The 27,352-nt window shown below is 46.2% G+C and overlaps 1 protein-coding gene across 1 annotated transcript in view; it reads left to right on the top strand.

The window, feature by feature from the left end:
- Positions 1 to 21,891, top strand: part of C7H16orf89 (chromosome 7 C16orf89 homolog) — a 189,610-nt gene extending 167,719 nt beyond the window's left edge. Inside the window, exons 7-8 of the mRNA XM_063932361.1 lie at positions 15,254 to 15,334; positions 21,811 to 21,891. Coding sequence (XP_063788431.1) covers positions 15,254 to 15,334; positions 21,811 to 21,884 — 155 coding nt within the window. The 3' untranslated portion in view covers positions 21,885 to 21,891. The remainder of the gene's footprint in view (positions 1 to 15,253; positions 15,335 to 21,810) is intronic.
- The last annotated feature ends 5,461 nt before the right edge of the window (positions 21,892 to 27,352 follow it).

The following is a 27,352-nucleotide window of genomic DNA, read 5'->3' as shown; positions in this document are numbered from 1 at the left end:
GGGTCTGCCGGCAGACACCCAATGCTCACACACACTGTGCCAGAAAAGCCCTAAGTAAGTTCATAGCAATTTTGCCAGCAGCTTACAGGTAATTTTTGGACTTGCTAATTAAAAGCTTATCAACGGACATTGCTTTTGGAGTATATACAGGATGTGTTTATGTCACTGTGGAAAATAACATCCCACCTGTTCTTACAGAAGACCCACACGGTATTATTAGTGAGTAAATCGCCGAGGCGTATCACCGGAGAAATATATGTTTACATGTGTATGTGTCATGTTATGTTTTATGTTAGTATACCGGTATTAGGATTCACTAAATTTTTAAATCTATGATATGTAAAATAAGATTTTACTTACCGATAAATCTATTTCTCGTAGTCCGTAGTGGATGCTGGGACTCCGTCAGGACCATGGGGAATAGCGGCTCCGCAGGAGACATGGCACAAAATTTAAAAGTTTGACCACTAGGTGGTGTGTACTGGCTCCTCCCCCTATGACCCTCCTCCAAGCCTCAGTTAGGATACTGTGCCCGGACGAGCGTACACAATAAGGAAGGATTTTGAATCCCGGGTAAGACTCATACCAGCCACACCAATCACACCGTACAACTTGTGATCTGAACCCAGTTAACAGTATGACAAACGTAGGAGCCTCTGAACAGACGGCTCACAACAATAACAACCCGATTTTTTTTGTAACAATAACTATGTACAAGTATTGCAGACAATCCGCACTTGGGATGGGCGCCCAGCATCCACTACGGACTACGAGAAATAGATTTATCGGTAAGTAAAATCTTATTTTCTCTGACGTCCTAGTGGATGCTGGGACTCCGTCAGGACCATGGGGATTATGCCAAAGCTCCCAAACGGGCGGGAGAGTGCGGATGACTCTGCAGCACCGAATGAGAGAACTCCAGGTCCTCCTTAGCCAGGGTATCAAATTTGTAGAATTTTACAAACGTGTTCTCCCCTGACCACGTAGCTGCTCGGCAGAGTTGTAATGCCGAGACCCCTCGGGCAGCCGCCCAAGATGAGCCCACCTTCCTTGTGGAATGGGCCTTGACAGATTTAGGCTGTGGCAGGCCTGCCACAGAATGTGCAAGTTGAATTGTGCTACAAATCCAACGAGCAATCGTCTGCTTAGAAGCAGGAGCACCCAGCTTGTTGGGTGCATACAGTATAAACAGCGAGTCAGATTTTCTGACTCCAGTCGTCCTTGAAATATATATTTTCAATGCTCTGACAACGTCCAGCAACTTGGAATCCTCCAAATCGCTAGTAGCCGCAGGCACCACAATAGGCTGGTTCAGGTGAAACGCTGAAACCACCTTAGGCAGAAAGTGAGGACGCGTCCGCAGTTCTGCCCTGTCCGAATGGAAAATCAGATATGGGATTTTATACGATAAAGCCGCCAATTCTGACACTCTCCTGGCTGAAGCCAGGGCCAGTAGCATGGTTACTTTCCATGTAAGATATTTCAAATCCACCGATTTGAGTGGCTCAAACCAATGGGATTTGAGAAAATCCAAAACTACATTAAGGTCCCACGGTGCCACTGGGGGCACAACCGGGGGCTGTATATGTAGTACTCCTTTTACAAAAGTCTGGACTTCAGGAACTGAAGCCAATTCTTTCTGGAAGAAAATCGACAGGGCCGAAATTTGAACCTTAATGGAACCTAATTTGAGGCCCATAGACAATCCTGTTTGCAGGAAATAAAGGAATCGACCCAGTTGAAATTCCTCCGTCGGGGCCTTCCTGGCCTCACACCACGCAACATATTTTCTCCAAATGCGGTGATAATGTTGTGCAGTCACCTCCTTCCTGGCTTTTACCAGGGTAGGGATGACCTCTTCCGGAATGCCTTTTTCCCTTAGGATTCGGCGTTCAATCGCCATGCCGTCAAACGCAGCCGCGGTAAGTCTTGGAATAGACACGGTCCCTGCTGAAGCAGGTCCCGTCTTAGAGGTAGAGGCCACGGATCTTCCGTGAGCATCTCCTGAAGTTCCGGGTACCAAGTTCTTCTTGGCCAATCCGGAGCCACGAGTATCGTTCTTACTCCCCTTTGCCGTATAATTCTCAGTACTTTTGGTATGAGAGGCAGAGGAGGAAACACATACACTGACTGGTACACCCATGGTGTTACCAGAGCGTCTACAGCTATTGCCTGAGGGTCTCTTGACCTGGCGCAATACCTGTCCAGTTTTTTGTTGAGGCGGGACGCCATCATGTCCACCATTGGTCTTTCCCAATGGACCACAATCATGTGGAAGACTTCTGGATGAAGTCCCGACTCTCCCGGGTGCAGATCGTGTCTGCTGAGGAAGTCTGCTTCCCAGTTGTCCACTCCCGGGATGAACACAGCTGACAGTGCTAACACATGATTTTCTGCCCAGCGGAGAATCCTTGCAGCTTCTGCCATTGCCCTCCTGCTTCTTGTGCCGCCCTGTCTGTTTACGTGGGCGACTGCCGTGATGTTGTCCGACTGAATCAACACCGGCTGACCCTGAAGCAGAGGTTTTGCCAGGCTTAGAGCATTGTAGATTGCTCTTAGCTCCAGTATATTTATGCGAAGAGACGTCTCCAGGCTTGACCACACGCCCTGGAAGTTTCTTCCCTGTGTGACCGCTCCCCAGCCTCTCAGGCTGGCATCCGTGGTCACTAGGACCCAGTTCTGTATGCCGAATCTGCGGCCCTCTAACAGATGAGCACTCTGCAACCACCATAGCAGAGACACTCTTGTCCTTGTGGACAATTTTATCCGCTGATGCATCTGCAGATGCGATCCGGACCATTTGTCCAGCAGATCCCACTGAAAAGTTCGTGCATGGAATCTGCCGAATGGAATCGCTTCGTAAGAAGCTACCATTTTTCCCAGGACTCTTGTGCATTGATGCACAGATACTTTTCCTGGTTTTAGGAGGTTCCTGACTAGATCGGATAACTCCCTGGCTTTCTCCTCCGGAAGAAATACCTTTTTCTGAACAGTGTCCAGAATCATCCCTAGGAACAACAGACGTGTCGTCGGGATCAGTTGGGATTTTGGAAAATTCAGAATCCACCCGTGTTGTTGGAGCACTACTTGGGTTAGTGCTACTCCGACCTCCAGCTGTTCTCTGGATCTTGCCCTTATCAGGAGATCGTCCAAGTAAGGGATAATTAAGACGCCTTCTCTTCGAAGAAGGATCATCATTTCGGCCATTACCTTGGTAAAGACCCGGGGTGCCGTGGACAATCCAAACGGCAGCGTCTGAAACTGATAATGACAGTTTTGGACCACGAACCTGAGGTACCCTTGGTGTGAAGGACAAATTGGAACATGAAGGTAAGCATCCTTGATGTCCAAGGACACCATAAAATCCCCTTCTTCCAGATTCGCTATCACTGCTCTGAGTGACTCCATCTTGAACTTGAATTTTTGTATGTACAGGTTCAGAGATTTTAGATTTAGAATCGGTCTTACCGAGCCGTCCGGCTTCGGTACCACAAATAGCGTGGAGTAATACCCCTGTCCCTGTTGTAGGAGGGGTACCTTGACTATCACCTGCTGAGAATACAGCTTGTGAATGGCCTCCAATACCGTCGCCCTGTCGGAGGGAGACGTTGGCAAAGCAGACTTTAGGAAACGGCGAGGAGGGGACTTCTCGAATTCCAACCTGTTACCCTGAGATACTACCTGCAGGATCCAGGGGTCCACCTGCGAGTGAGCCCACTGTGCGCTGAAATGTTTGAGGCGACCCCCCACCGCCCCTGAGTCTGCTTGTAAGGTCCCAGCGTCATGCTGACGCCTTTGTAGAAGCCGGGGAGGGCTTCTGCTCCTGGGAAGGAGCTGCTTGTTGCAGTCTCTTACCCTTTCCTTTGCCTCGGGGCAAATAGGAATGTCCTTTTGCTCGTTTGTTCTTATAGGAACGAAAGGACTGTGGCTGAAAAGCCTGCGGCTTTTTCTGCTGGGAGGTGACCTGGGGTAAAAAGGTGGATTTTCCGGCCGTTGCCGTGGCCACCAGATCCGATAGACCGACCCCAAATAATTCCTCCCCCTTATACGGCAATACTTCCATATGTCGTTTGGAATCCGCATCACCTGACCACTGGCGTGTCCATAAACTTCTTCTGGCAGATATGGACATCGCACTTACTCTTGATGCCAGAGTGCAAATATCTCTCTGTGCATCTCGCATATAAAGAAATGCATCCTTTAACTGCTAGTCAGTAAAATACTGTCCCTATCCAGGGTATCAATATTTTCAGACAGTGACTCCGACCAAGCCACGCCAGCACTGCACATCCAGGCTGAGGCGATTGCTGGTCTCAGTATAACACCCGTATGTGTGTATATACTTTTTAATGTATTCTCCAGCCTCCTATCATCTGGATCCTTGAGGGCGGCCGTATCAGGAGACGGTAACGCCACTTGCTTTGATAAGCGTGTGAGCGCCTTATCCACCCTAGGAGGTGTTTCCCAGCGCGCCCTAACCTCTGGCGGGAAAGGGTATAATGCCAATAACTTCTTTGAAATTAGCAGTTTTCTATCTGGGGTAACCCACGCTTCATCACACACTTCATTCAGTTCCTCTGATTCAGGAAAAACTATCGGTAGTTTTTTCACACCCCACATAATACCCCTTTTTGTGGTACTTGCAGTATCAGAGATATGCAAAGCCTCCTTCATTGCCGTGATCATATAACGTGTGGCCCTACTGGAAAATACGTTTGTTTCTTCACCGTCGACACTGGATTCAGTGTCAGTGTCTGGGTCTGTGTCGACTGACTGAGGTAAAGGGCGTTTTACAGCCCCTGACGGTGTCTGAGACGCCTGGACAGGTACTAACTGGTTTGCCGGCTGTCTCATGTCGTCAACCGACTTTTGTAGCGTGCTGACACTATCCCGTAATTCCATAAACAAAGCCATCCATTCTGGTGTCGACTCCCTAGGGGGTGACATCACCATTACAGGCAATTGCTCCGCCTCCACGCCAACATCGTCCTCATACATGTCGACACACACGTACCGACACACAGCAGACACACAGGGAATGCTCTGATAGAAGACAGGACCCCACTAGCCCTTTGGGGAGACAGAGGGAGAGTTTGCCAGCACACACCCAAGCGCTATAAATATATATAGGGACAACCTTAATAAGTGTGTTCCTTTTATAGCAGCTCAAATATTATAAATATCGCCAATAAGTGCCCCCCCTCTCTGTTTTTACCCTGTTTCTGTAGTGCAGTGCAGGGGAAAGTCCTGGGAGCCTTCCTCGCAGCGGAGCTGGGCAGGAAAATGGCGCTGTGTGCTGAGGAGAATAGGCCCCGCCCCCTTTTCGGCGGGCTTCTTCTCCCGGTTTTTTTGGAACCTGGCAGGGGTTAAATACATCCATATAGCCCCAGGGGCTATATGTGATATATTTTAGCCAGAATAGGTATATTACATTGCTGCCCAGGGCGCCCCCCCCAACGCCCTGCACCCTCAGTGACCGCTGGTGTGAAGTGTGCGGAGAGCAATGGCGCACAGCTGCAGTGCTGTGCGCTACCTCATGAAGACTGAGACGTCTTCTGCCGCCGGTTTCTGGACCTCTTCTCTATTCGGCATCTGCAAGGGGGTCGGCGGCGCGGCTCCGGTGACCCATCCAGGCTGTACCTGTGATCGTCCCTCTGGAGCTAGTGTCCAGTAGCCTAAGAAGCAAATCCATCCTGCACGCAGGTGAGTTCACTTCTTCTCCCCTAAGTCCCTCGTTGCAGTGAGCCTGTTGCCAGCAGGACTCACTGAAAATAAAAAACCTAACAAACTTTTTCTAAGCAGCTCTTTAGGAGAGCCACCTAGATTGCACCCTGCTCGGACGGGCACAAAAACCTAACTGAGGCTTGGAGGAGGGTCATAGGGGGAGGAGCCAGTACACACCACCTAGTGGTCAAACTTTTAAATTTTGTGCCCTGTCTCCTGCGGAGCCGCTATTCCCCATGGTCCTGACGGAGTCCCAGCATCCACTAGGACGTCAGAGAAATTTTAATGTTGAGAAGGAAAAGTATTGCACTATTTTTAAATTAAATTGTTTACCAATAAAGAAAAAATACTTGGTATTTAAGAACGAAGTAGTTTTAGATTCTTATTCAAGATAGCCTCGCACAGATATAAAAATGTGTTCTGGTAATTAGTGTTGGTAGAATACTTTATAAAAATAGCGCTGGGAGGTATTTTTTCTTGTTGTAAATCACATACTGAGGAAAACGTGGATTTCCTTTTCATCCTCCTTAGCAGCTGACCATATTAAGTACAGCGATAAGCGCAGCCCTCTATCACCAGTTTACAACAACCCTTATGCACTACTGCAAATGCACATCCATGTCTTCAGGTCATCCTACATAGAGGAAAATCCCAGAGAGTCTCGATAATGGAGAAATGCCATTATTCTGGCCAATGACCCTCCATGTTCCATTGTATCACCAACACTACACCACTACATATATATATGCCAACAGAGCCATAACTAGACATTTTGGTGCCCTGTGCCAGAAAGAACATTGGTGTCGGCAAATAGACTCTGTTGGAGATGGAGAATAGGAGGACAGACACTATCTGCTCCCTGCTGCAATGCATAGTAGAAGCGGCGCACTTGGCAGAGAAGGAACTTAGCAGTGGGGGCACTTACAGAATTCGATGGTGGTGGCCAGTTCCACCCACAGGGCATCTGCGCTCTGTGCAGTGGCACCAGCTGCATCACCCTATCTACAGCCCTGCTAGCAATGTCCTCTATAGTAAGCATTCCTGTACTGTGCTGTAGATGGATTGGGAATCCAGAAAGGGCAATCCCTCTATATCAATAACAGTCCTTCAGCAGATGAAGTAGAGAATCACCCAGGTGACAGAGCAGCTTCTTTCCCTGAATCAGTGCTGGGATATGAATGTGACCTCTGGAGTGCGCTTCTGGAACCTAGTGCAGTTGGAGAGCAGCCAGCTGTCAGCAGCACCCAGCCTCTAGAACCCAAAGGTCGGGCTGCATGGGTGACCGAGCCACAAACCACATAAGAGACAGCTGTAGACTGTCCAATCCTGCCAGAGGCAGTCACTACCTGCTACCTCTGCAGTGTATAGTAGTAGCGGTTCACCCGGCAGAGAAGGAGCCGGGCGCACCACTACTACATAGTAACATGGTTATTGAGGTTGAAAAAATACAAAATGTCCATCTAGTTCAACCTTTTTTTATCATTCTTACACTAATCTGTTTTTAACACTATTTTCCTATACTGACCCAGATGAAGTTAAGTTATTAAGTCTAACTAACACTTTAAATCATGCTTTTTCTAAAATACACTCACTTTAATTGCTATATGCTTGGATATTTCTTTCAGTTAGGAATTTATTTAATCCATTTTTAAACATATTGATTAAGTCCTCCATTACTACCTTCTCAGGCAGTGAATTCCAAATCCTTAGTGCTCTTACTGTGAAGAATCCTTTCCTCCTTTCCTTCGTTGGGTATAAAATCTCCTCTCCTCTAACCTCAGACGGTGTCCACGTGTCCTGTGTAGAGATTTTTCAATAAACAAATCTCCTGATAGATCCTTGTATTGTCCCTTTATATATTTGTAAATATTAATAATGTCTTAATAATGTCTCTTTTTCGAGTGTGAACATATCTATCCTAGTAAGCCTTTCCTCATAATCCAGTGCCTCTAACCCCTTAATCAATTTGGTAGCTCGCCTCAGAACTCTTTCAAGTTTCAAATATGTCTTTTTTGTGGAGCGGTGCCCAAAACTGCACACAATATTCAAGGTGCAGCTGTACCAATGATTTGTACAAAAGCAGAATTACACTCTCATCCCTTGATTCAATTCCCCGCTTTATGCATGCTAACACTTATTTGCTCTTGATGCTGCACTATGACACTGGGTAATGCTACTAATATGCTCTATTATCAATGAGCACCCCCAAATCCTTTTCAACTGCCGTTTCCCCTACATTTTTCCCATTTAGTTTATACTGTAGCTTGCATGATTGTTTTTAGTCCCAAAGTGCATAACTTTACATTTATCTATATTGAACCTCATTCTCTAATTATCTGCCCAAACTTCTAATTTAAATAGGTCATTTTTTGGAGACTCAACATCCTTGTCTGAAGTAATTATTCTTTACAGTTTAGTATCATCTGCAAAAATTTACACTGTGCTTTCAGATCTTCTCCTAGGTCAGTAATAAATATGTTAAACAGTAGTGGCTGTAGTACAGACCCTTGCGGTATTCCACCGAGTACTTGGGTCCAGTCGGAAAACATCCCATTAACCACCACTCGCTGTTCCCTGTTATCCAGCCAATTACTTACCCAAGTACAAATATTGTTTGCTAAACCAAGGTCTCTTAATTTGAAAATCAGTCTAATGTGTGGCACTGTGTCGAAGACTTTTGCAAAATCTAAATAGACCACATTCACTGCCTTTCCCTGATCAATATTTTCACTCACTTTCTAATTAAGTTAGTTTGACATGACCTGTCAATCACAAAACCATGCTGGTTCCTATTAATAACCTTGGAGGTTTCCAAGTATTCCTGAATGCTATCCCTTGTTATACCTTTCAGTAATTTCCCCACTATAGATGTCAAACTTACTGGTCTATAGTTACCAGGATGAGATTTAATTCCCTTTTTGAATATTGGGACTACCTCTGCTATTCGCCTGTCCTTTGGTATCATGCCTAAAGTAATTGAATCATAGAAAATCAAATATAGAGGCCTTGCTAGTTCTTAGTTAAACTCCATAAGAACCCTTGGGTGAAGTCCTTCTGGAACTGGAGATTTATTTATCTTAATATACATATACTAATATACATTGCAGTGATTGCTAGGCTGTGGGGGCACTTACAGACCTAGGTAGGTGGTGGTGGCCAGTTCCGCTCACTGGGCATCTATGCTCTGTGTAGCAACACTGGCAGCACCACCCTAGTTATGGCCCTGTATGCCAATGTGTGCGTACTCCACTACCACCACTATATGTATACACACAGGTGTGTGCTCTCATTTGTCCATCCACAACCTGTGCTACTATATAATTTCCTAGCTGGATCTGGCACATCCATTGTGCATTGTGTACCTGCTGCATTAGCCCAGTGTCATCCTACTAACATCTTCTGTCTGGTTAATAAACCAAAGACCTGTTTAAGTTATCTACAGTATCATGTAGCATCTACACTGTAGACTGACATCACACATTTCTAGCACCTATATCATGACCTACATAATCTGCCAATATTCCGAGGCAAGCACATACAAGGATAAAGCAGGTGCCAATATGTGATGATGATTGCTACTTTCAGAAGCTGATGGTTGAGGGAGGTGCAGTCACATAGGTGCTGCCAACTCTGAATACTAATGGAAATCTGTTTTTATTTCTGAACACGAAAAGTGATCACAATTTTGGCTGCTATATATACTGTATATAAACGAATTAGCCAATCATGTGGCAATAATTCAGGAGGTTCAGACCATAGACTAGAAAAAAAAATGCTGACCTCCTAGGATTTTCTTCCCAGTGTAGCTCTACAAGTACAGGCATGCCCTGGCATCCAAGGTACAATGGGACGTGTAGTTCACCTGTAACAAAAAATGAAATCAAAACACACCAAAACATTACTTTAAATTAAATCTTTTATGATGTTGTCTTGTTATCACAATCTTCAAATTTGCATATTTAAATGCTGATGGCCATTATCCATGATATCATGTACTGTGATTTCTTTATCTGGCACTTAGAGTTCTCTACATGCGCAAATGGTAACAACACCATTTTCCCAATATTTTCTGCAGCGCTGCTATATTATAGATATGCCCAGTGCTTAAAGTGGTCCTAGAGAGGAGGTGGAACTCACCCCCCAACCATTCCCATGGATGCCTATTAGAAAAGATGATCCATGCACACACACACTCTGCGCCACACACACACACACACACACACACACACACACACACACACACACAGAGTGCCCCACACATACACTGAGTGACACACACTGCCTGGCTGCTCTGGGGTGACTGAGTGAGTCTACTCCAGTACACAAGGCCGCACAAAGGCAATCATTCAGGCGCGGATGTAAAGCAGCTGTTGTACCATATTGATTGATTTTTCTTTTGCACTGCGCATGCATATGAGCTGAAGTGACTTCGTGCAGTGAGTGATTCGCGAGTGCGGTCACAGTAAGGTTGTGAGTGACAGGATATCAGCATTTTGGAGTGGTAACGGGGAGTGGTCAGAACGAGCAAAGGTGTGTCATGGCCATTTGGACATTATTTTCTGGGCGTGCATACATTAGCAGCTGTGATCACACTTGCTACAGGAGAGGCCTGTGTGTCCCGAGAGTTCAGCTCAGCATGTACGTCTGCAGAAGTACTCAGGCTCTGCATGGCAACCCAATGTGTGTTGAAGTAAGTGATGTTTCCACAATCATGTGGTGCCATATACAAATGATGCGATTGCAGTGGGCATTCTTTTGCACTGGTTACCTTCTGCCCATATTAGTATACACTCGCAATTGCATAGGCAAATCATTGCAACAGGAGTAGGAAAAACAACCACACCTGAATGACCCCAACTGACTCACAGTCTAATTCAATCTCTGGCTACTGGTCCACTCAATGCTCCACTTCATGTGGCAGGACTCAGGAGAGACAGACGTGTGATAATATCACTGCGCTGTCTCATTCCCAGCACTGCCACCGCCATTCAAGGGGGTCTGGAAGAGGTGGGCCAAATTAATCACTGTCTGTAGTGACGGCACACAGCAGGGCTGCCAGAAAGAAGCTGGCCTCTTCCATAATCAGGCAGCTGCCTGTAGTAGATGCTGTGGCCGAACAAGGTGGGTGGGTGGAACGCGTTCTACAACTGATAGAACACAATTCCACGCCGTTCCGGCCAGTGACGTGCATTGGGGTGAGGCAGAGCCTTTCCTGTCAAACTAGCATTTGCTCTAGAATTTTGACTGTATAAAGTATATGAAAAATACAAAGACTTCTCTTTATTTTATTATTCTAATCATTTTATAGTCCAAACTCCAGAGTAAAAAGTCTATGGCAGGTGAGGCAGTATATTTTCCACGCATCTCTGATCAATTCTCACCAAATTTTCACTGTCTCCCCACTGTCAGCGACTGTTTGCAGCTGGCGATCCCTTTTATTAATTCCTTTAGTCGCAGCCTGACACACCATGCAGCAAGCTGCATCGCTGCAAAGATAAGCATGTCTACATCTGTATGTTAGGTGTCTTTAAAGGTTGGTGGCTGAAGTTCTATTCTTAAGTTGCAAAATAAACTACATTTTCAGTATCACAACACTAGCTGAGTGTATTCTTTTGAAAAAAGTACGTCTTAGCTACTGAAAATATACACACACACACACACACACACACACACACACACACACACACCTATATTCCTGTAATGAGACCTCCCTTCAGATTATCACAAAAAGATAACATTGCATATTGTTGTGTCTATATTATTGGATGACTGACTATTCTATAACAGCTGCTGCATAGACTACACAAAGCTAAGGGGTGCTTGGTCAGGTATCTTTATCACCTTTTTTTTTGCCTTGTCCCTTCAGATTAGGCTAAAACACTATTACAATCAAAATTCCTGTTTATGTTTTTGTGTTTGTCCCTGTGTCTGCTATACTAGGGCTGTCATGGAAACAGTAGAGAAATAATGAGTGACGGAACTGGTAAATGATCACATTTCCTCTGCATAGATTCCAGTCTGCCAGTGCAGGATCTTGGTTTCATATAGTAGTGCAGTGTGTTCAGTGCATATAGCAGTGGTTTCCAAACTTTTTTGAATCACGGCGCCCTAGAATATCAGAATTTTTTTCACGGCACCCCTAGGCCAAAAATTTCTTATTGAGAAATTTAGAAAGAAATATTACATTAAGTAGATCACGTTTATATGTCATCCTTAGGGTCAGATGTGGGGTGAGGAACAAGATTTGCTTCTGTTTGGCCACATATTTTATGACTGGCAGCCACCAGCACTGGTTTTGCCTATTATATTGACCATGAATCATTTGAATTGGTCCTGGACCACCAACCCAGGGCACCCCTGCAAGTGTCCCGAGGCACCCCAGGGAGCCACGGCACACAGTTTGTGAACCTCTGGCATATAGGCTCCTGCACCACCGTTTGTCACAGGCCAAAAGCAGATTTAATGTGCGGAGGAGAAAGAGTAAATTACTGTAGAATGTCTGCCCATCCCATACCCCAATAGCTTTTCAAAACTGCCAATTTTCTGTCATTTTGCCTGTAGAATTTAAAATGGCAATAATATTAAATGCAAAATATGCAGGTGCACACCCTAGGCACCATGCACTGCTAATAACAATAATAATAGTAAACTCTGCAATTTAAAATAGAGCAAAATGAGGTGCTTGGCATAATTTGGGGTCAAAAATCTATGGACCCACCAATGCATCCAGGTGACCTTATCATCAAGTGGGTCCCTAACACTAAGATACAAGTCCTGGGCATGGTTCCTCCCAAGTCAGCACAGGCAAGTGCCTCAAGTCACAACACTAGTGAGAGATTAAAGTGTTAGTAAGTGTTAATAAGAAGCACAAGCTATGTGTTAAGAGTGTTACATGGGTGAGAGGTAATGTTAATAGGTGTTTGGCCTTGCTGCCTTGGGATATCACATTGGAGAACCAATTCCAGACAGGATTGGAAACCAATGAACACGGAGAACAAATAGCACTTCTAAGAAATTAGACAATATACCAGGGCTGGATCCAGACTTTTCTTGTAGGACGGGGGGTGCGTTTATGAATGAATCCTGTCTCCTCCCCATCTCCTCCCACTTCTCATCCCAGAGAGAGAGAGAAAGAGAGAGAGAGATCAGGGGTCATTGAGAGAGAGAGACAGATGGGTCAGAGAGAGACAGAGAGATCAGTGAAGAGACAGATGGGTCAGAGAGAGAGAGAGAGAGAGAGATCAGTGGAGAGACAGATAGGTCAGAGCGAGCGATATAGAGATCATTGAGTGAAAGATCAGGAGAGGGAGAGAGAGAGAGAGGTGTCAGAGAAAGAGAGATCAGTGGAGAGACAGACAGAGGTCAGAGAGAGAGATCAGTGGAGAGACAGGTGGGTCAGAGAGAGAGATCAGTGGAGAGACAGACAGGGGTCAGAGAGAGAGAGAGAGAGAGAGATCATAGGAGAGACAGACTCAGGTGAGAGAGAGAAAGAGATGGGTCAGAGAGAGAGAGCAGTCTCCTGTATCTGCTGCAAAGACAGAGCTGGCAGCTACAATGTTCAGATACAGGCAGTCAGACCTAAAGATGAAATTGTATAGGCTAAATCCACCACTGCCTAAGCATATGTGCCGCTTGCCCCATGTTCCTTACCCACTGCTTCTCACATGGAGGCTTCCCACAGCTGAGATGACATGTCTGGCAGAGACTGCACATCCACATCTGCCCAGAGTGCTTGCTCGACTTCTCCTCTGGCAACTTACATACTGCTCAGCCTGTCACCCCCACTCTCCTGTGCGCTCGATCTGGCTTCACAGACATGCTCCCCGGCTGCTGAGTTGGGGTGAGCCGCCTGCGCCACATGAGCTAGACCAGAGACAGTAGATTGGCTGCTGTTGTGGTGGACGGGAGCCAGTGGTGGCTGCACATGGGCACAGATGAGGAGAATGAGGAGCATTCTACATACAATACAGCAGCAAGTGGTATGGAGCTGTAGGGGGGCAAATGCCCCCATCGCCCCCCCCCCCCCCCCCCCTAAATCCACCAGTGCAATAGACATTATATACATTTCCTTATCATTTGGACAAAGTTATCAGTAGAAGATCCTGAGGTTTGGGCTATCAATTAGCGCCATATACTGGATTTCCTAAATCACTATGGGATAAATTTACTAAGCGTCAAGTTTGTGTTTTTTGCGATTTTCCTGTTGGATTTACAATTCTGAGAATAACTAAAGGTAATTCAGAGAGAAATTTGCAGAAAATAACATAGTTTAGACGGCAATATGCCATCAGACCAATTATCAAGTATTTAACATAGATAACAATAGAAACTCTGTATTTACTAAGCATTAGGATTAGACCCCACTGAAAAGCCTATAGGGCGAGTTGGTGTGAAGCACTATGCAGATGATTTTTAGAGGTCCCCATTTCCCTAGCGATTTCAGCCCTAGGCTGACCAGTTGGAGGCTGGTTGCCAATATGATGGAGGGACCCTACAATGTGTATCCCCATACTATATTGTCAGCTGACCCGACTAGTTCAGCCTAGTGCTGGTCATTGGACAATAGGTGGGACCCCATGCCATTTTCCCCCTCATTTTCAATATCAGCCTAGGCTCAGAGGTAGTTTTTTTAATTTTTATTTTAACCCTTTTAAATCTTAATCATAATACAGAGTTTGCACAGATCTGTGCAGTGCTTTAAATCCACTGCAGATTGACGGCAGATTATATTAGAAACACCTAGGCTTCAGAAAGAAAATATTCAGTGGACATGCCATTGACTTCTATTGATGCTCAAAAATGATGGTTAATAAATACAGGAATTTTTGACAGCAATCCAACGGTGGTGTCCAACAGATTGTATAGATGGCAAAACCGATTCTTAGTACAGTAAATTTACCCCTATGATATTATACTTAAACATTTATTTATCGGGGCAGTTTCATGTCAAGCTTGTACATTGGGGGTCATTCCGACCCGATCACATGCTGCTGTGCCATCGGGTCGGAACTGCGCATGCGCTGCGGCCACATTGTGCAGGCACATTGTTGCCCGGCGACGCCACTAGCGAAGAAAACGGTCTCAGAAGATTAACAGGAGGAAGGCATTCCGGGGCGTCAACTCTAGCTCCTACCCTGGTCTTGTTCTGTACAAAACTTTTTTGCATAGCAGGGCTGCACAAGCGATCGCAGCCATACTATGCAAAAAAACACTCCCCCATAGGCGGCGTCTAGTTGATAGCATGGACTGCAAAAAGTTGCAGCGTGCGATCAACTTGGAATGACCCCCATAGTCGGAAGCACCTCATCCATTCACTGCTGCTCTGTTATGCATATGAGTCAGTTCTTTCTGGAGACAATACCCGACACAAACATTCTTATATCTATTATTGTTACACTCTCTGGCATTCTCTATTCTTTTCTATCTCAGTAGCTGAATAGCTGTTGTTACATGCTGTAACTGCAAACAGAATTACAGTACTTACTGTTGTACGTTTAATATTAATATTCTTATTTTTCAATTCATGTAGGTGAAAATGGTATTACAATGAAATCTGATAAAATAAATTATTTTCCAAAAAGAGTTAAAAGGAGAGAGAGAATGTTTTTAGGTATGTATACAAATTTGGTGTAAGTTCCATTAACAAAAACTTTATATCACTGCACTGATGTGGAAATTATTGAACATGATAAATCCTCTTCCAGAAAAATGGACAAAAGAGAACTGGCTTTAATCAACAACAAATATCAGTAACATATAGATTCTTATTATACAGTATATATTGTATGTACAAAAATAATTGTGTGTCGCGAGCGTGTCGCTAAGCTGTGTGCACAAATGAAAAATCTGTACCTGTCACAGGGCTGGTGCAAGTTTATATGGTGCAACTAATGCAGATGATGAAAGTGGGCATCTCAGTCCTTGTCTTGTACACCAGGGAAGGGCTTTGCAGCGGTGTTTTGTACACCAGGGAAAGGTTTTGCAGCAGTGTCTTGCACACCAGGGAAGGGTTTTGCAGCGGTGTCTTGTACACCAGGGAAGGGCTTTGCAGCGGTGTCTTGTACACCAGGGAAGGGTTTTGCAGCGGTGTCTTGCACACCAGGGAAGGGCTTTGCAGTGGTGTCTTGTACACCAGGGAAGGGTTTTGCAGCAGTGTCTTGTACACCAGGGAAGGGCTTTGCAGCGGTGTCTTATACACCAAGGAAGGGTTTTGCAGCGGTGTCTTGGTGTCTTGTACACCAGGGAAGGGCTTTGCAGTGGTGTCTTGTACACCAAGGACGGGCTTTGCAGCGGTGTCTTGTACACCAGGGAAGGGCTTTGCAGTGGTGTCTTGTACACCAGGGAAGGGTTTTGCAGTGGTGTCTTGTACACCAGGGAAGGACTTTGCAGCGGTGTCTTGCACAATAAGAAAGGGTTTTGCGGCGGTGTCTTGCACACCAGGGAAGGGTTTTGCAGTGGTGTGTTGCACACGAGGGAAGGATTTTGCAGCAGTGTCTTGCACACCAGGGAAGGGCTTTGCAGCGGTGTCTTGCACACCAGGGAAGGGCTTTGCAATGGTGTATTGCACACCAGGGAAGGGTTTTGCAGCAATATCTTGCACACCACGGAAGGGCTTTGCAGCAGTGTCTTGTACACCAGGGAAGGGCTTTGCAGCGGTGCCTTGTACACCAGGGAAGGGCTTTGCAGCAGTGCCTTGTACACCAGGGAAGGGCTTTGCAGCGGTGCCTTGTACACCAGCCAAGGGCTTTACAGCGGTGGCTTGTACACCAGAGAAGGGCTTTGCAGTGGTGTCTTGTACACCAGGGAAGGGCTTTGCAGCGGTGCCTTGTACACCAGGGAAGGGATTTGCAGCGGTGTCTTGTACACCAGGGAAGGGCTTTGCAGCAGTGTCTTGTACACCAGGGAAGGGCTTTGCAGCGGTGTCTTGTACACCAGGGAAGGGCTGTGCAGCAGTGTCTTGTACACCAGGGAAGGGCTTTGCAGCGGTGTCTTGTACACCAGGGAAGGGCTTTGCAGTGGTGTCTTGCACACCAGGGAAGGGCTTTGCAGTGGTGTCTTGCACACCAGGGAAGGGCTGTGCAGCAGTGTCTTGTACACCAGGGAAGGGTTTTGCAGCGGTGTCTTGCACACCAGGGAAGGGCTTTGCAGTGGTGTCTTGCACACCAGGGAAGGGCTGTGCAGCGGTGTCTTGTACACCAGGGAAGGGTTTTGCAGCGGTGTCTTGCACACCAGGGAAGGGCTTTGCAGTGGCATTTGCATAAAGTCGCACCCACCTCTGATTCCGGCACACTTAGGTTGATGTAACAAGTAGTGAAATGAATGGGAAAGTGGATCAGTGGAGAAGTTGCCCATAGCAACCAATCAGATGCTATTTACCATTTTATAGAATGTATTTGACAAATGCCATCTCAAAGTTGATAGGTTGCTATGGGCAATTCTTCACTATCCTACAGTGCTTCTTCACTCGTTTCACTGCTTGATACATCAACCTCTATGTCACTTATTACCATCGCCTGCGAACTGGCTTCTGATGGATTAAGGCTAATATTATTAGTGCTAGATGCTTGCGTTGATCTATTGTGTTATAATCGATTCCATTAATATTATATTATTTAGACTTCCAACATTGCATAGGAAAAGTACATGGTACATGTATATGTTCATTGTTTATTGTTATTTGTGTAGACAATTTTGTTATTTTTATAAATTTCACTTAATTTTAGTTCAGTTCATGTTAGATGCTATGAAGTAGATTTACTAAAGCTCCTGAAAATGAAAACTGGTGCTGTTGTCCAGAACAACCAATCAGATTCTAAATTAGCAAACATATCGATATTGTGTCCTTGAAAATTAGAGACAGAATCTTACTGTTTACAATAGGCAACACATCCACTTTTCATTTTTCAAAGTTTTATTAAATCTACCCCCATATGTTGACCAAAACTACAGCCTCTCAAATACAGCTTATCCATAACTCCCAACTTTCGGCTGGATGAAAGCACGACCCGAAAAGGAGGCGTGACCTCGCTCGAGTGGGCGTGGTCTCGCCAAACGGGACATTTTCCTGCCTTTTGGGGGCGTGCCCAGCGCTCCCTGTGCAGCTGGGAGGCCCCCGCTCCCCTCCTGGCACTGAATACATGCCGTGCACGTGCGCACAGAATGTATTCAGTGATCACCAGCTGCTTTGCAGAGCAGAGTAGCGGGTGATCAAAGCCTTCCCCAACTGACCACCCATCCGCGGGACACTGCTGCACGCGGGTGGGACAGCGGGACAGGGTCCGAATAGCGGGACAGTTGGGAGGTATGACTTATCACATTATTTCCACTATCACATAATTTACTTAACAAATGTTACAGTAAATACGTGTTCACAGATCTAAGTAGCAACAAGGCTGAGTTTGTGCTGCCAAAAGGACCGATCTGTCATACAAGAGTTAGGGGCCTATGTACTAAGCCTTGGAGATAGAGTACCAGCCAATCAGCTCCAAACTGCCATGTTACAGACTCTGTCTAGATGCATCATCGCTTGAAGAGTGATAAAATGGAAAGTGATAAAGTAGAAACACAGCCTGTGACATGGGAGTTAGGAGCTGATTGGCTGGTGTTTTCTCTCTCTCCATTTTATCACTCTCCAAGCGATGATGCATCTAGCCCTTTGTTTGAAAAATGACAGAAGTTGGTTGGTTGGCACTTTATCTCAATCCACTTCATCTCTCTCCAAGGTTTACTCCATAGACCCCTTAATTACTAAAGCATGAAGCTTGAGGATATTTCATATTATATTATCTATAATCACTCATTTTTATTGTTCAAAATGGCATTTTTCTACAACAAAATAAACAAACAACATTTGCTGTGTTTCCAACCCTATAGCCTGGTAAATGCTCTATAAGGATATATTTTATATTCAAAGCAGGGGCTGAAATGGTAGCAATACAAATAGCAATCTAGAGTGCTTTAAGCTTATTTAAATAAATAAAATCTGACCACCATGACTGCAATAGTAGACTATGGGGATTCTGAAAGCAAAATAACACTTGGGAGCTTTAGTATACATTCTGCTTTATTTTATAGCACTGTGCAATTAGACACATCTTTCCAAGCACACTAGTGGAGCTTACCATGGAATTTCCATACCAAAAGGCACTTCATGTGCACAAAATATAGCCATTTTTTCCCAGAATCCTATTAATTTACCATTCTGTTTTTGTACGATGGGAGGAAACCAGAGCAACTGAATGAAACCTAAGGATCAAAGGGAGCTCATGCAAAATGAACATATGTAAGGTTGCCGAGGTGGTGTAAAACCTGCGACCGTGCAAGTAGACCACTGCTTACCTCCGTCTGCGCCGCACACTCCGTCCCACTCAGCCTCGGCAAGGAAGGACTCCTCTTCGGGACCTCCGCCCGGGACTCAGTCTGGAAATCGGCGGCTAGAGGAGACAAGGAATATTCTCACTGCGTGCCCACTCCTTCCTCCGAAAGGGAATAAGTGGCACACCGGGGTGGCCGCGACGTTCACCGGTTAGGCGAATGTCATCATCGGCCCGTGGGCCTCAGCCACCCAAATCGTCACCTATTTGGCACTTGCGCACCGAGGTGGGATCGAGCCCGCTAGGCCTAGCGGGGTCTCGCGACCGGCGCTCAACACAGACAAGGACACACACTCACAGAGAATACTCACACTGGTACTCTTGTCAGCTTGCTTGACGCGAACTTCCGCTCCTGGGGAGAGAATGACAGCAGCCTCCCTACAACTAAACAATGGCTAACAACAAAACTGAGCCTAACTACTATGAACTACAACGGTTTAACTTGGTTGGCTACTTCACCTAATCTCCGTCAACAGGTCAAGCAAATACAGGTTCAGTGTGAATACAATATAAATGAGTACCTTTACCATCCGGTCCGACGCAGGTCCTGCTACCTCGCCCCAGTGGAGGCAAACTCTCCACGGCCCCTCCCCACCTCAAAGGCGTATACGAGACGCGAGGGTCAGCCGACCCTCCGTGCCCAGCCTGCTATGGACCCCGCGCGAGCGGCCGCACAGCTCACTCGCCGGAGTATCCAAAGGATGGGGCTCCGCCTGAATTAGAAACGCCTCCCTGTCTAAGGGCCTCGATTCCTTCCCCCCTTTTTCCTGGCCGTGACACAGGCCTAATGCCTGACTGCAGCCTCAGGCCTAGTGCCCGCCTAGCCGGTGCCGCCGGATGACCTGGGCCTGGTGCCCAGGGTCACCTTATAGGTACCTACCCCAACTGACCCGGATACCCTAGGGCCTAATGCCCCCTACAGTCCCGCAGGCCTATTGCCTGTTATGCCCCCGGGCCTAATGCCCGCCTGACTGTGTGGCCGGGGGTGGCTCGGGCCTAACGCCCAAACCCCCCGAGTGAAGGAGTGGTCGGGTCTGGGCCTACAGGCCACGGGCCGGGTGGAGCCCCGACTGCGCGTGGCCCCCGGGTCCAGACGCGCCGACCACTGGTGCCCACGGGCCGGAAGGGCCCGGTTACCTGCCCACAGGCCGGGAGGGCCTGACTATGCTCACGGGCCTAGTGCCCGAACACCCGGTGGTCCAGGGAGGGTAGGAGACTCGGCTCGAGGCCGCTTACCAGGCCGTAGGGAGAGGCCGCGGTGGGGAGCTTCGTTAGCTCTTTTGCCTCCCACACACCGCGGCACTCTCCTCCGGAATTCCTAGTGGGCTCCTCTTCCGCTGCCGTCCCGATGTCCTCTTCTCGGGCGTCGCCTGACACTCTCCGCGGGGGCCTCTTCCAGCTTCTTCTGGCGCCTCTTCTTCTTCTTCCCGGCCGCTGCCGCCGCCGCTTCCTCCGCTCGACCGACGCGTCTTCTCTTCTTCTTCTGGAGCTCTTCACCGCTCCGTCCCCGGCGCCGACTGACTGCTCCCGCTCCGCCGCGTCTGTTATAAGACGCTGGGAGGGGGCGGCGCTATGACGCGACGAGCCCTGATTGGCTCGTCGCGGCATGCTCCTATTGGCTGACCGGGCGCGAGCCCTGATTGGCTCCCGCCCGTCGCCATCCCCGCCTCGCCGCGCCGTGATTGGAGGGGCTTGAATCCCACCGGATGCAAGCCCCTCCACGCTGGAAACCCGCCGCAACGCCGCCGCTGTCTGGGGGGAACGGAGGCGAGTGACCTCCCCTGTCCCCCCAACCCGCTGTCCTCTCACACATACATACTGTAAGATGCATCCTACTGAAACCAAAGGCAGCAGTACAACCACAGAACCCCTGTGCTACCTGCAGTATTACTGAGAGATTAGAATAGAACACTTTCAGGAGTGATGTGACAAAAGTAGGTGGAGCCAGAAAAGATACAGGGCTTGTTATGTTTATTAGTAGCATGTACACTATAGCAGATATAATCCGTATCCTTTGTTGTTGATAACTGTAGGCTAATAGTGAGACCAAGTTTCTTTAGCTGTTTGAATGATTGAGGAAGGTTTTTACTTTTACTAGTCTATCTATAATGACATGCAATTTGAAGTGGTGTAATCTCCCAGAGCTAATCAGGACCACTGCTGTTAAAAGGCAGTTTATGCTACAGTATATGCTGATGATGTTATACAATTCTTCCCATGAGCCCAGGGAGCACATTCCTGCCAGAACATAGAATTCTCACACTCTTATTAGGGCTCATGAATTAGTAGAATCCCAGACAATGGCTCCTAACCACTGGCCCTTCAGACAGACATGTTAAAGGTTTAGGTCCAGATGCATCATCACTTGGAAAGTGATAAAATGGAGAGTGAAAAAGTACCAGCCAATCAGCTCCTAACTGCCATTTTTCAAACACAGCCTGTGACATGGTAGTTAGGACCTGATTGGGTGGTACTTTTTCACTCTCCATTTTATCACTTTCCAAGCGATGATGCAGCTAGCCCTTAATGTGTTAAAAACATCAATACAACTGTCTGTGTCAATTGCCCGTTGTGTGTGTAAATAACAGGTCCACTTTATAGATTTTGGTGGTTCTATTTAAATTGTCAGTCTATTGAATAATGTCTTGAATCATTAATAACTGTGATCTCTTATGACACATGACTACTTGTTTTTCTTATGTTCTCTCCCTAGATATCTGTCTGAGTCATAAGACAGCGATGGCTGTTGGAGCTCTTGGAGGCTTTCTCTATTATTTCACCATGTAAATGCACAGTTTAATAAAAGATTATCAAATAAAGTAATTTATTCAAATAAAAGTGATGAAGTTCATTTTTCACCATATAGTAATGGGCATGAAGCAATAAAATCGGACATGGGACAGTATACTGTGAAAACTAAACATTCAACATGTATCAGCACACCACGAACATTGAAATCAATAAAAAATAGAAACAGATAACTATTATATGCTAATAATCTATCATAACCACTTAACTGACTTTTTTTTACCAGAAGGCCCTCAAAATTGAAATTCATTTTAGTCAAATATTTAATTTAAAAAAAAAAATAATTGAGAAAAAACAACAACTATGAGTAGGGGGAACCCCCCCCCCCCCCCCCCCCCCTCAGTGTCTATAGACCCCTATTGTAAAATTCCCACACCCCTTTCCCGGTGGCTATAGATCCCCAGTAGCATTGCCCCCACACCCTAGTGGTAATACAAACGATTTCCATTGGAATAATCCCTCCTCCTCGACCAGTGTCAGTAGGTCCCCACTGTGACACTACCCATCCACACTGCATCCCCAGCATAGGTGCGGATTTATGATTTTGCTGGTGGGTGCTTGGCTGAAGTGGGAATGAACGGGCGGCTGCGGCAGTGACTAATGCCCATTACACATTATGCAACACACAGTAATGCCTTTTACACATTATGCCACACACCATAATGCCCATTACGCAATATGCCACACACTGTAATGTCAATTACATATTATACCACACACAGTTATGGCCCTGACACCATTTTATGCCCCACACACAATAATGCCCCTTACAAATGATGCCACACAGTAAGGCTTCTAATTACATTTAAATTACCTGCCTGTCATCAGGGGTTTCATGCTCTTGGTTCCATGCTCGCTGGGGGCTCCTGCACGTTGCCAGGGGTCTCACACACATAGAACACATACAAACACATAGAACACACACACCTACATATACATACACACAAAGAACACAAACACACATACAAAGTAAACACACACACAAAGACACATAGTAACATAGTATCTGAGGTTGAAAAAAGACAATTGTTTATCCAGTTCAACCTATTTGTGGTCTCCTATGCATGATGATTTGACTACAATTTCTGACTGATGCTGCTGTCAGCCGTTGCATTTTATCCCTATTTATAGTAACTATAATGCATGACTATGCACCATACCCCTGGATATCCTTATCCATTAGGAATTTATCTAACCCATTCTTAAAGGTGTTGACAGATTCCGCCATTACAACTCCCTCGGGCAGGGAATTCCAAACACGTATTGTCCTTACCGTGAAAAAGCCTTTACGCCATATTGTGCGGAATCTCCTCTCCTCTAACCTGAGCGAGTGTCCACGAGTCCTCTGTGTTGATCTAACCAAAAACAGGTCCCGCGCAAGCTCTGTGTATTGTCCCCTTATATATTTGTAGATGTTGATCATATCCCCTCTTAGTCTCCGCACATATACAGTCTACACACATATAACACATACACACAAACACATAGAACACACACACATAGAGTACAGACACAGCTACATAGACACACACATAGAGCACATACATACAGTATAACCACACTTACATATGTGATGCCCTGACAGTATGCCCCATTCTGGTGCTGTAGCCGGGTGAGATGTGCTACCTCCGGGCTTGCCTTGCAGGATTGAGACGCGCTGGGGACTGTGGAAGCGCTTCTGTACATTGCAGTGTAAAAAAAAAACTTCAAATGCCCGCCACCGGGGAGACAAACGTTAGAGGTCTGTCTCCACCTTGGCGGCGGCCATTTTTGGTGGGTCTTTTTTACACTGCACTGTACGGAAGCCCTTCCGCAGCCCCCAGCGTGTCTCAATCCACTGCGGGGGCAAGCTTTACAGGGTGGCTGGTTCCATGAGTGCTCCTCGATGTCCGTGGGTGCTCAGGCCCGGGAGCACCCACGGAATCGGCACCTATGATCCCCAGTACCTAGGTCACTGCAAGAGAGTTACATATTATTCCTTATTTATTTAAATGTGTAGCAAAGGCATTCTTAGAACAGCATTAAGTGATGGAACAAATGCAGTAATCAAAAATGGGTATTTATAAGCATGTAATGTAAGAGATTGCAAGTTTAAGACATATATTAAATACGCATTTGATTTGTGAAGTTAACCTGTTAAGTGCCATATATTGTATATTGGCCCAGCTATATTGCAATGGGAAAAGTGCTTAGTGGAGATATATGAACAAGTATCATAGCAATGTTGAACTGTGTAGAGTTATGCAGAATAGCATATGGAGGGGAAATATATGATACGCTTACCTAAAGAGGTGATTTTTCAGGTGACACTTGGAGGTTTTGGGGAGAGGGGGAAGGCTTGATGAACTGCATGAGGGAAGGAATTCTGTAGAGTCTGTGTTGCCTAAAAAATGGTCTATAAATGGGATTAGAGCAGGTACTGCAATGAGTGTGAAGGATACATATGTTTTGTTGACAGTTGTAATGTTGATGTAAGTAGAGAAATACCTTCTCAATGCCCTTATACTGTATTTCATATTTCAAATGTATCTGTGTGTCATTTTAGAATATATTGACGACGTTCACAATAACTCCCCCTGCATCCCGAGCCCTCACAATACCGGCAGTTGGCATGCCAACTAGAAGGGACTGTTCGCACTGGTGGGTGTCCACGACACGTATAGAGTGGGAATAGAATGTGTGGCGAGATCCTGGTCAGTGACTGGGAAGTGTCTAGTCAGAGGCGCGTAGATGGTTAATCTTAGTTATTTGTTGTGGGAGTGTCGCAGATGTGTCACTGAAGTGGCTGTAAACTTAGTTGCTTTATTGCTCACATTGGGGGCCATACTCTGATGAAGATTCTGCATCGAGCTTGGGCCTTGTGCACATTTTTCCATGATGTAACTGATGCAGGTGAAACAGTATTTCAGTACTCCTTGCACATGCAGACACATGGATGTATACATGGGAAAGGCGTTAAGCAGTATACATAAAGTCACACACAAACACCTGCAGAAAATACACACGCAGATGCTGCAGTGTCCAACTCAGCCCTTATGGGGGCTATTCAGTTAGCTCTGGTAATCTCGGAGCTATTGAATTTGCCCCCCTACCTACATTATTCAATTGAGGCAGGTTTTCGCCCGTTTCTTAGGAAAATTTTCGCTAATGCCTTTTAAAAAAAAAAAAATTGTGAAAAGGTATTGGCGAAAGACGCCTCAAAATCAGCAAAAACAGCCCACATCGCCAATCCACGTTTTTTGCGCCTGCTGATTTTTTCGCCAAGGCAAAAAAATGTCCCTCCTATTGAATAGGGCGAATCCCCATTCGCCTTAAAAAGAGTGAAAAAGTCCTGTTATTTTGCCTAAGCAAAAGAAAAAACAGACCTAATTGAATATCCCCCTAAGTGTTCTTACAGGATTTAGATAAACTTTGATGTTTCACAAATCATGCATTCCTAGCAGATCATTATTTGGCTAACTGCAGCAATGCGGAAGATGAGCCACAGGGGGAGGCACAAACTGAAAGGCACACGGGAATGATGAAAGACATGGGGGGGGGGAGCAGAGAGACAAGGTGAGGGGGAGCATGAGAGACACAGGGTGGGGAATGAGGCTGAGACACACAGTTGAGATGAGTAGAAAGCTAGAGTTAGAGAGAAGCGGGGGATAAGGCTGGAGACAAAGGGGGAAATTCAAATGTTTGAAAAGTCGGTTGGGTGTCTTTTTTTCCCTGTCTATTAGATAGGAAAAAACAGACACCCGACTGACTTTTCAAACATTTGAATTCCCCCAAAGGGTCTAATTCAGCATGGATCGCAAAAGCAAAATCTTTCTCTAATGGGAAAAACCATGTGCAGTGCAGGTGGGGCAGATATAACATGTGCAGTGGGTGCATACACACGGTGTGATATGCACTTAACTTTTCTTACGATTTTGACTATACTGTATAGACAAAATCGTATAGAAAGTTAGTGCATATTGCACCGTGTGTACACAGCTTGCGATGCCGATTGTCGGTCCCGTGGGATCGGCATCGCAGGAAAAAATAGACTGTGCAGGCAGCCTGACATTGACTATAGCGGCGGGGCCGGGTTCTGGCCCCATCGAATAGTCAATGTCAGGCTAACGCCGCATCGCGCCGCGTGTACACGGCTTTAGATTTGGGTGGGGTGTGTTGCTAAAAGCTTCTTTATATTTTCATTGCATTCCTACATACATTTCTCTGCCATGTAGTCCACTTCGGGAAGCTATAAGGGGGAATGTAATAGAGCGTGAGAATCAGTAGGGGAGAGATTTTGTGAGAGGTTTTTTTAAAGTACTGTAGCAATCATTTACATGGCAAAAATCAACCTGTTTTTTCTATGTAAATGATTGCCACTTAAAAAAACCACAAGTCTCCCAAAATCTCTCACTTTCTGATTTTCACATCCTATTACATTTCCCCCATAATCTTTAAAGGAATAATTGTGCGCAGGGGTGTATTTAGGTGTCCGAGCACCCCTGGCAAAGTAAAGGACTGGTGCCCTCCCCCCCATATTCAAAATAGGGAAGGCACGTGTGCCCAACAAGGTGCGTGGCCACTCAATAGTACCCCAATTCAAATTACACCACAGTAGTGTACCTTACTCACATTACACAGCACAGTAATGTACATTATTCACGTTATGCAACACAGTAGTACCCCTTATATACATTATGCTACACAGTAGTGCGCATATATATATATATATATATATATATATGGGAAATCGTGCACGCTCCTGGGAAAGTGGGCGTGGCCTCACAATTTTGTGCAAGATACAAATAGGCCCCCACAATGCCAGATACACATGCCCCACAGTGCCAGACACACGTATGCCCCCATGTTGATTTTACTATTAAAGGCAGTACTTTTAGGTAGATTCACTTTTAGAGTCAACAGCTATCCCCCCACCCCGGTGTAGTTCCTCAACAGCAGGGATGCCCATCAATGATCAAAGAATGCAGCAGCAGCAGCCACTGTAAATGGCGCCGGTGTCCAGCACCGTGCCACAATACAGACAAGAAACTCTACATAAACTACACCCCCCAGCAGCCGATGATGCTGCATACCGTGATCATTACTGGGCATCCCCGCTGGTGAGGAACTACACGGAGTTGGAGGGTTAGCTGCTGCCTCTAAAAGTGAATCTACTTACTGCCCGCGGGTGGCAACTCTGGACGGCGCCCCTCCTCGGCTGGCGCCCCTGGCGAGTGCCATCCTGGCCAATAGGAAGATACACCCCTGATTGTGCGGCTGATGTAGAGTTGGACACTGCAGATGTAAAATGCCCCCGAAAAGTTGCAGTTTGCACATCTCAAGCATACAGTACATCTTAACCATCCCAATTTTAGCAGGACTGTCCCGCTATTTTTGGTCCAGAATTCCCCGGAACACCATTCCTGAAGGTCTTTTCTTAAATGACATCATCTCCTGCCCCTCACTGT

Source organism: Pseudophryne corroboree, chromosome 7 (assembly GCF_028390025.1).
Source record: "Pseudophryne corroboree isolate aPseCor3 chromosome 7, aPseCor3.hap2, whole genome shotgun sequence".
Taxonomy (NCBI): Eukaryota; Metazoa; Chordata; class Amphibia; order Anura; family Myobatrachidae; genus Pseudophryne; species Pseudophryne corroboree.
The sequence above is the reverse complement of the archived record's forward strand: the minus strand, read 5'-3'. Positions and strand labels throughout refer to the sequence as shown.